The following is a 10,314-nucleotide window of genomic DNA, read 5'->3' as shown; positions in this document are numbered from 1 at the left end:
GTTAGTTTTCAAAGAATGACGCGTCTGACGTTGGTTCAACGTTAATTCGATGAGCAAAACAATGTCAGATCAACGTTGTTTCGATGTCATATTTCCACGTTGATTCAATGTCAGTTTGCTATCTGGGTTGTGTGTACGATCCGCAGTTCTGACGAGTCAGCGCCGAGACCACGTGTCATTACAGTGCGATTTTAATGATGTGAATATTTTATAGAAATAAAAGTTCCAGATACAGCATATTCATTTTTCATCAATTCTTGCACCAAACAACACAACAAGATGACATTTAATAATAGTAACAATTATTTAAGCTCCTTATTATGTAGCCGCATCTGTGCTGTTTAGCATTGACCGCCTCCAGTTTTCACTTTGTTTTGCCTCCAGCTAGCACCGTGACGTAACTGTGACGTCGGCGCAAAAGGATTCGTTTTTGCGTGTATGCGTACTTTGCTGTTATTACTATGGTAAATACATGTTACATTATGTAACAAGGACACTGTAAAATAAAGTGTTACGTACCCACATTCTCTTGTACAAGTTATACACACTTCACATCTCATCTCATACACTTTTTGTAGAAATATTGTAGAAATTACAACAATCTTCTGAAATAAATCATTTTCTTCTGATAACCCCCCAGATATGGTATATATTAAAGACTATCTGCATGAATGTAATGGATGGAAATGACCCAGAAATAAGAAGTGTTACGCAATGTCACAGACAAGGTTGAGATTTATATGGATTTATAGTTGAATGACGCAAGGAGAGAGGAAGGAGAGAAAGGTGCTGGAGAAGATCTTCCACTAAGGCTCAACTTCTTCGAAACATTCATCGTGCACATCAGTCAATAAAAACTAGTTGAACGATTAAATAGAAAACAATACACATTGTAAACAGTTTTATGGTTGAAATGTAGTAGATTGTTCAAATGGGTGTTGAATTTGCAGGACAAGCTCTGTGCTTGACCTACACGCTTAAAGGGATACTCCACTTTTTTTTTTTTTTTTGGAAATTGTTTTTTTTTTTTAAGGGTCATTGTTAGAAGTGTTATGTGTGTGGGTGTATGTAGCACAACATATTTAGGTTGTTAGTATTTTTAAAGGGAACTGTGAACATCGTTTGCCTCAGAACTAGAGAAAAGGTCAAAAGGGCTGTGGTAGAAATACTTACCAAATAAAGCTTTTGTGCATAGTTCAACCAAACATTTATTCACCCTCTTCTTTTGTTTCACCTCACATTACAGACTACTCTGTGCTGTCTCTTTATTTCTTTCTTTTTTTACCTGGTGTTTTATATTTAAAAAACTGAAATTTAAGTCTTTGGTCTATGCAAACAGCAGAATCACAATCAGCTCTAAAATGTGAGGGGTTGATGGTAACTGAAGTGAAAAAGAGTCGGCAGAGGATACGGGACTATGAAATATGAGGAAGGCGTCAGTAGTAGGCCTATACAAAGAAATGTGGGGGTGGAAACAACTGCTAAAAAGGATGTGATAATACCAAGATTACTTATTGGACACATAAACAATACTAAATCAAAGTTTTTATAAAATAGGGAAACATGAAACTGGTACTTGTGATAAAAGTGGATACCCAGAAACAGTAAATCTTGCTGGAATGTACAGCATACAAAACACGAGAGTAGTGCAATTGTCTCAGAAATGAGGAATGGACATACAGGATTGAACAGTAGCTCAAATGAGAAAAAATGCTGATGATTACTGTGAGTGCATGTGGTAATCAAGAAACCATGTTAGAACATTTTCCTAAACACTTACGCTAGAACAATTAGCGTCATTAAAGAAAAAAAAAAACTGAATATTACCGATATAAGAAATTCTGGGGAACAATGTTTTAGGTTTATTTTTTCTTACTTGAACACAACAGGACTATTCCATAGAATTTACATTCTCTGGTGTGATCCTGAATCACTCCCAGAAGGTGGCGGTATTGCACCTAAACGCTGTTTGCCAACCGCCGCAACAGAAAGAAGAAGCAGCAGCCTCCCCGTATAGACGAATCCGGCGAAACTACCGGAAGTAAGCGGGCGCCATTACTGAGCTGTTGCTGGGTAGCGTTGCGCCATTGCCTTCTATTGTTTTAGTTGCAACTTACGTCCACTGGAATAAACAGCTCGCGATTTACGACTGTCACTAACGTTACAACGTTAGCCCTTGTATAATGTCGAGTGGGTAAACAGTTTCCGTTATAAATTGTTTCAATGGCGGCAGTAAAATTTTAATTTTGAAGAGAAAACATTGTGAATACCCCGGGTCGACTGCCCCTGTCTGGTGCCGTACGGTTTACACAGATTTCCTGGGCGAGTACAAGATGCGGACATTCGCGTATAATAACAATTATTTAATGACATAAAAAAATATAATAAATATGTGATATAGTGATCAGCAAAATCTCCTCTCTTGCTATTTTTTTCTATTCAATATGGTCATTAAATGGCTTTCCTGAGCTAAATGTAACGTTATGTGACATAATTGTTCTCCTGCTGTTATATTGACCTCTTTCCATGGTTTAAAAACAGTAGTTGGTCGATATTATGTATACTTTCTAGCTGTAACGTTACCTTACCCATGCCCGTTGCAATGTAAAAATGAGATAAATAATGCACACAAATGAAAAACATGAAATTGTTTATTTGATTTTTATTTATTTATTTATTGTTGCCAAATGGACAGATCTTTTTTTAGTTTCCTCGGTAGCAAACGTTAGCCTAGCTTGCTTGCCAAGCTATTTTCATAAATAATCTGTAAGATCGTTTGTACCTTCATCTGTGACTGGGGGCCAATGTCTAACATCATCAACCCAACAAGTCTGCCTGGCTGTAGCTGTCATCAAGGGTGCGTTATCACCTTATCTCCGAGGTTTGTTTACATACCGGTGCATATGTCTATGCCGGTGTAACAGCTCAGTAATGGCGTCGCCACAAGATGGCAGCCTACACAAGAACGCTCGTCGGATTCGTCTATAGACGAATCCGGCGAAACTACCGGAAGTAAGCGGGCGCCATTACTGAGCTGTTGCTGGGTAGCGTTGCGCCATTGCCTTCTATTGTTTTAGTTGCAACTTGCGTCCACTGGAATAAACAGCCCGCGATTTACGACTGTCACTAACGTTACAACGTTAGCCCTTGTATAATGTCGAGTGGGTAAACAGTTTCTGTTATAAATTGTTTCAATGGTGGCAGTAAAATTTCAATTTTGAAGAGAAAACATTGTTAATACCCCGGGTCGACTGCCCCTGTCTGGTGCCGTACGGTTTACACAGATTTCCTGGGCGAGTACAAGACGCGGACATTCGCGTATAATAACAATTATTTAATGACATAAGGAAAAAAATATAATAAATGTGTGATATAGTGATCAGCAGATCTCCTCTCTTGTTATTTTTTCTATTCAATTAACATGCTATGGTCATTAAATGGCTTTCCTGAGCTGAATGTAAAGTTATGTGACATAATTGTTCTCCTGCTGTTATATTGACCTCTTTCCATGGTTTAAAAACACTAATTGGTCGATATTATGTATACTTTCTAGCTGTAACGTTACCTTACCCATGCCCGTTGCTATGTAAAAATGAGATAAATAATGGACACAAATGAAAAACATGAAATTGTTTATTTGATGTCATTTATTTATTTATTGTTGCCAAATGGACAGATCTTTTTTTAGTTTCCTCGGTAGCAAACGTTAGCCTAGCTAGCTTGCCAAGCTATTTTCATAAATAATCTGTAAGATCGTTTGTACCTTCATCTGTGACTGGAGGCCAATGTCTAACATCATCAACCCAACAAGTCTGCCTGGCTGTAGCTGTCATCAAGGGTGCGTTATCACCTTATCTCCGAGGTTTGTTTACATACCGGTGCATATGTCTATGCCGGTGTAACAGCTCAGTAATGGCGTCGCCACAAGATGGCAGCCTACACAAGACCGCTCGTCGGATTCGTCTATAAGAAAAAGAAGAAAACTTATTCTGGCAGCAGAAGAAAAAGAAACGAAACCGCAAACGAAACCGCAGAAGAGGCAGTTTGCAGTGACTTTGCTATTTGCGGTTAACGTTACTTAAAAGAAGACTAAGAAAACGCCTGCGTTTAAAGTCTTTCCGCGTTTTTGAAGTCTGTCAATAGTATAACTTGCCTTTCTTCTTTCGTCTCAATTCATCAGTTAATTCATTAGAAAGTCACAGTCGGTGTCTACAGTCGGTGTCTCTAGGTTTATTTTGTTAACCGTCGTCGCTGTCAGTCTGGTGGGTGTGGTTTATAACACATCGAAGATTATTAATATCCATCGAAATCAAAATTCGCTAGAATCTACAACAGTATGAAGAGCTCTTCAAATACCGTTTTGTTTATATTACTACTGTCCGGTAAGTGTATGATTTCGATTACTTTCATTTTCACTTTTTGACACCCACAACAATGACTAAAAATGAAGAATGTGTGGGTTATTGTTTCATTCTGTAAGTAATATTATTGTTATTTAACTTAGAAGGAGGGGATGTAGTATCTTTGAGTAACCACTAGGTGTCATTGTATTATAAGTGTTGTGTTTGGTCTGGGAGTTGGATGTAATATGCTGGAGGTATGGTGTGTGTATGTCTTGCAACAAACTGAGTAAAGTATTGACTTGAACTCTATGAATGTAGTTGTCAGCTTTCTGCAAAGATACTACAGTTTCAGTGCCTGATTTCTAAAGTTATTTGTGGTGGCACGGGGAATATAGGGGGTGGCAACACCAAATCAAGCATTCATGCAGACCTTTTTTGGGGGATTTATGACCACCATACACTCACACGATTTGTAAAACAATTGCTTTGCCGCAAACTAATTATCCATGTCGTTTATAAATACATTTCTGTAAAAAGCTTTTACTGTGGGTTTACTGTTTTGGAAAACACAAATTAACTATGGTTTTATCTAGGCCTATGTTGCTGAACTTATTTTTTTGGTTCTCTTTTAGCAGTATTTGTTGTTGGTCTATTTTGTCTTTTTCATATATGTTTTAATTTGTTGAGTGTCACGTGTTTTGTATGTCAAATATTCATGCCTTCACTATTGAAAAATAAACTTGTTCAAACAGTGATACATTTTAAAATGAGAAATTAGTCGTTTATCATCATCAAACATGCTTATATTAATATAAGATTACTCTTTTTTTTGCAGATACAGTATGCTACCCTCTAACTACTATTAAAGTTATTGCAGTTGTATTTTGTGCAGTGTTGCTCATATTCACTCAGATAAATGTGATTGTAGATGACCCAACATGAGTTTTCTCTCATTAGTTTGTCACAATGTCATAATTAATATTAATTAATTAAAATTAATTAATTTATAAGACAACAGGTGGTGATGGTGCAGTGAATAAGACACATGCCTTTGGTGTGAGAGACCCTGGTTCGAATCCACTGCAAGACACCAATGTGTCCCTGAGCAAGACACTTAAAGGATTAGTTCACTTTAAAAAAAAAGATTTTTGCTGATAATTTACTCACCTCCATGTCGTCCAAGAAGTCCATGTCATACTTTCTTCAGTTGAAAAGAAATTAAAGATTTTGATGAAAACATTCCAGGATTTTTCTCCATATAATGCACTTTACTGGGTACCAGATGGTTCAAGGTCCAAAAGACAGTTTCAGTGCAAACTGCAAACTATTCAAAGGGCTTTAAACGATTCCAGACGATGAATAAGGGTCTTATCAAGCCAAACAATCATTCATTTAAAAAATGAATAACAAATTTTAAGTTTTATAAGTTCAAATGCTCGCCTTGCTCTGTTCTGTGATGCACGTTAGTGACTTCTGTTCAAACTCATTCGTTGAATGAACCAAATGATTCGAAAAAGATTTGTTCATGTGGAAAGGCGAGCATTTGAGCTTATAAAACTTAAACTTTGTTATTTGTTTTTTAAATGAGCGATTATTTCGTTAGATAAGACACTTATTCATCGTCTGAAATTGTTTAAAGCCCTTTGAACAGTTTGCACTGAAACTGTCCTTTGGACCTTGAACCGTTTGGTTCCCATTGAAGTCCATTATACGGAGAAAATCCTGGAATGTTTTCATCAAAAACCTTAATTTCTTTTCGACTGAAGAAAGAAAGACATGGACATATTGTATGACATGGGGGTGAGTAAGTTATCAGCAAAAGTTTTTTTTAAAGTGAACTACTCTTTAACCCCTAGTTGCTCCAGAGGTGTGTGACAATAGTATATAGCAATAGTCTCTTTGGATAAAAGCGTCAGCTAAATGAATAAATGTAAAAATGTAAATATAAGACAAGACTAAATTATCTGTTATAAATCTGTTCACTAATATCTGCTGCAGCAGTGTTATATGAGTTTAATCTCTGAGAAACTGTTTCTGTTTGTTTTACAGGAGTATTTGGTGTTGATGAAGTGAAGACAGTGTCAGTGATGGAGGGAGAATCTGTCACTCTAAACACTGATCCTTCTAAAATAAAGGAATTTAATCTGATAGAGTGGAGGTTTGGAGCGTCAGGTTCAGTCATTGCTGATACTGATAAAACTAAGAGCTCATATCCCTATCTCACTGAGATATTCAGAGACAGACTGCAGCTGGATCATCAGAATGGATCTCTGACCATCAAGAACATGAGAATCAAACACTCTGGACTTTATAAACTAGAGATCATCCGCAACTCTGGTACCTTACCTACAACATTCAGTGTTACTGTCTCTGGTGAGGATTCTTTACATTATTTTTTTAATTAGTTGTTTACAAAAGCATTATCTACAGAACCAGTTAGGAACTTTTGAGGACCACATTGAGGAACTTCTGTTATTCTGTCTGTACTTTTGTAAAAGTTTTTAACCAAGCAAATTAAAATTTATTTAAAGGTACAATATGTAAGATTTTTGTAATATAATATCCCAAAATCACTTGCACAGTGTGATATATTTCCTGCAGTTTTGTACTTACAAATATCCCAAAAGTTCCCAAAGATTTTTAATCTTATAAATAAAAAAATTATAGATTTAGAAATTCCAATTTTAAATAATGTCTCGTCCATGTTCACTTGTCGCCTGTCAATAACGTAATATCCGCGTTATCCCTGGTTCCTGCTTGTATTTCCATAGTAACCATGGCGACAGATTTATACAACTGCGCTATGTCTAGCGGCACGCTCACGCAGTTGTTGTTTCGTTCAAACGAATCAAACGTATCAGCGTGTCATTTTCGAGATGCCGAGAGCTCCAAGTCCGCGACTAACTTCGACTTGACGAGATGCAGCTCTTGCGTGTACTTTCTTAGACAGGTGAGCAAATATACATAAAACAAATCAATGTTATATAGCTCAACATGATGAAATATTGGAATATGATCAGTGTGTTATTCTAATGTTGATCTACTGTAGCTTACTGAACTAAAACATAGAATAACATTATAATTTCAACACACTCGTTCAGTTTAGTGTGATAGTGTAGACCAAGTGAAGAGTGCTGCGTTACATCACAAGTTTAATTCGTCTTATAAACTGACCTGTGTGAGTAGTAATTCAGCACTTGTGGGTAGTTCGGTAGAATGAGATGTCCTCATTCCTTTATATCCGCGGGACAATCGAATGCATTCATTCATCTAAACGTTATATTAGATCCATCAGCATGATGACAAGTTCCATAATTCCGCTTATGCGTCGTCAACCTACGCCTTTATTGTAAGCCCTACCTGTGAAAAAAATGACATATTGTAGCTTTAAGGTTTTTAGAAAAAAACATAGTTTAGCTGGGCAACGATTAATCGCGATTAATCGCATCCAAAATAAAAGTTTGTGTTTAAATTATATATTTGTATGTAGTGTGTATAATTATTTTGTACATATAAATACACACACATGCATGTAAATATTTAAGAAAAATGTGTTATAAATATATAAAATATTTATATATAATATTACTTATGTATAAATATATGAAGAGCTCTTTTCCAAAACGCTATAAATCCATTTCAATAGTTTTCAGGAAAACTAAATTTTTTACCTAGACCCACACATTTTGTGAATATTCAAATTATCCTGTTTAAATGTTTTATTGGTTCAGTCTGAACATTTTGAACAATAATTATTAAATCAAACAACAATATTGTTAATGATAATTTAAAAGTTAATTTTATTTTTTCCCAAAACGCTATAAATCGAAATAAACCTCAAACAAATAGTACCAATTTCAACATATGCATGAAAAAAACAAATTATTAATACCAATTTCAACATATGCATGAAAAAAACGAATTATTAAAAATGATCAATATATGATAGCGATATTCAAAAAAGGGATGGGCACCCCTCCAGCACATGCACACACACACACAGGCTACATAACATGGGAGCAAAGCGGAGCAGCATGACGCTTAAATATAAGTTAAAAAAAAACAAAAAACAAAATAAACATTTCACATTTGTTTTTAATAATATTACATTACTTATTTTTATTATTTCATCTATGTTGAGTAGGCTATGAAAAGGGAACCGCATGAGATGAGTAAGATAGGATCAAAATTCAAAAGCTGCCCAATATCGGAAAATATTTGGAGTGCGTCAGACATGATTTTGACCACTTATTAAGTTTTGTTTTGTAGAAAGCTTGTAAATTTCGTTTCATATAAATTGTATCTTCATTTTAATAAATGTTTCATCGACAAATTGACTGGATTAATACATTAGAAGTAAATATCAGACAATATAATCAGGACACAGAGGCGCGCAGGTGAACCGGAGCGCGTCTCATAATATGAACCGAAACACCGCGATGCTTGCCTCACACAGGCCTGAGAACTAAGCTACAGAAAGCTTTAAATATCTACTTTTAAACAAAACAATTAAAAACTAAAATAAATTGGCAACTCTCTGCGTATGTCGGCTAATTCGAAGTATGCGTTTCTCTGCGCGTTCACTGCGAAGATGGCGAGTAAGCATCATCAACTTTATCTTTGTTGCTGACACTGACAGAAAACACTAGTTTATTAATAAACAATTCAAATGTTTCATGCATAATCATTACTTTTGCCGGTTCTTTGTGGCAAGCTTTATGCATACGTTGAGATGCGGAATATGCAATTAAAAACGCTCATATGGTTTCTCTCCCATTTAATTAAATCAATATATGTGATTACTGATAATACAAATGGCTTAAATGATCTACTACTAGTCGACTAGAAAACTAGGACTCATTTTGAGGAATGAATGAACATAATAAACCTCTGTTCAGAGTGCCGCCGTGCTGGATTGTGTAGAGCGCTCATTGAATTTGAGGATTTATCGTGTTTAGGCTAAAAACAGGGCTGGTGCTTATCGCGGCTTGGGAAGAAACTGTATCTTGCAGTACATTTTAAACAAGGAAATATAGCGATTCGGCATGAAACGTTGATGGAGCAGTGAAAGGGTTCTGTCCACAGCAGAATGACACGACAAACTCATTTTTTTTAAAAATGTCGTTTAACGCGTTTTGGAAAAGAGCTCTTCATATATAAAGTATATACATGCAAATATTTCTTAAATATATACATGGAAGTGTGTGTATTTATATATACAAAATAATTATACACACTACACACACATATATTATGTAAACACAAACTTTTATTTTGGATGCGATTAATCGAGATTAATCATGCTCAGCCCAAACTTTTTATAAAACCAAAAACTAAATTTTTTTTTTATAACTAAAATCGGCTAAAATATATTCAACATGATATAGTCATAGAGGCTCGCACACTTGGCATTAAAAAGGAAATAAAATAATCTAATGTGTTCAACAATCTAACAGAATTGTAGTTTCACAATATCACCGTCGTGCTGTGATTGGGTCGCAGGGGATCACATGACTGATAATCAGAACAGCAGCATGGCAGATGTGTGATGTTGGTTTTATACTACAGTACTACAACGATTGAATTTTTGCCAGTAACAGTGTTCAGTCTCTGTCTGTGTATCTGTTTCTTGCAGAGTCTCCAACGGATGCTGATATTGATGCTGGCGAAGCTGAAATGATGACTGTGTCAGTGAATGACGTTGTCATTCTTCAGACTGATGTTAATGAAACACACGGAGATGAGCTGATAGTGTGGAGGTTTGAAAGAAAACTCATAGCTAAATGTGATATAGAGGCCGATAGCCTAACAAAAGATACTGATGAGAGATTCAGAGACAGACTGCAGCTGGATAATCAGACCGGATCTCTGACCATCACAGACATCAGAACCACAGACTCTGGACTTTATACAGTGAAGATCAGCAGCAACAAACAGACATTATACAAGAAATTCAGTGTTACTGTCAGTG

At 35.9% G+C, this 10,314-nt stretch overlaps 1 protein-coding gene across 1 annotated transcript in view; it reads left to right on the top strand.

The window, feature by feature from the left end:
• The first annotated feature begins 4,001 nt into the window (after window positions 1–4,001).
• Window positions 4,002–10,314, top strand: part of LOC120475640 (uncharacterized) — a 121,897-nt gene continuing 115,584 nt past the window's right edge. The window contains exons 1-3 of the mRNA XM_089120634.1: window positions 4,002–4,382; window positions 6,393–6,716; window positions 9,979–10,314. Of these exons, the coding sequence (XP_088976760.1) occupies window positions 4,337–4,382; window positions 6,393–6,716; window positions 9,979–10,314 (706 nt within the window). The 5' untranslated portion in view covers window positions 4,002–4,336. The remainder of the gene's footprint in view (window positions 4,383–6,392; window positions 6,717–9,978) is intronic.

The sequence above is a fragment of the Pimephales promelas genome, chromosome 2 (genome assembly GCF_988280905.1).
Source record: "Pimephales promelas chromosome 2, fPimPro1.hap1.1, whole genome shotgun sequence".
NCBI lineage: Eukaryota > Metazoa > Chordata > Actinopteri > Cypriniformes > Leuciscidae > Pimephales > Pimephales promelas.
This window is presented reverse-complemented; position numbering and strand designations above follow the sequence as displayed.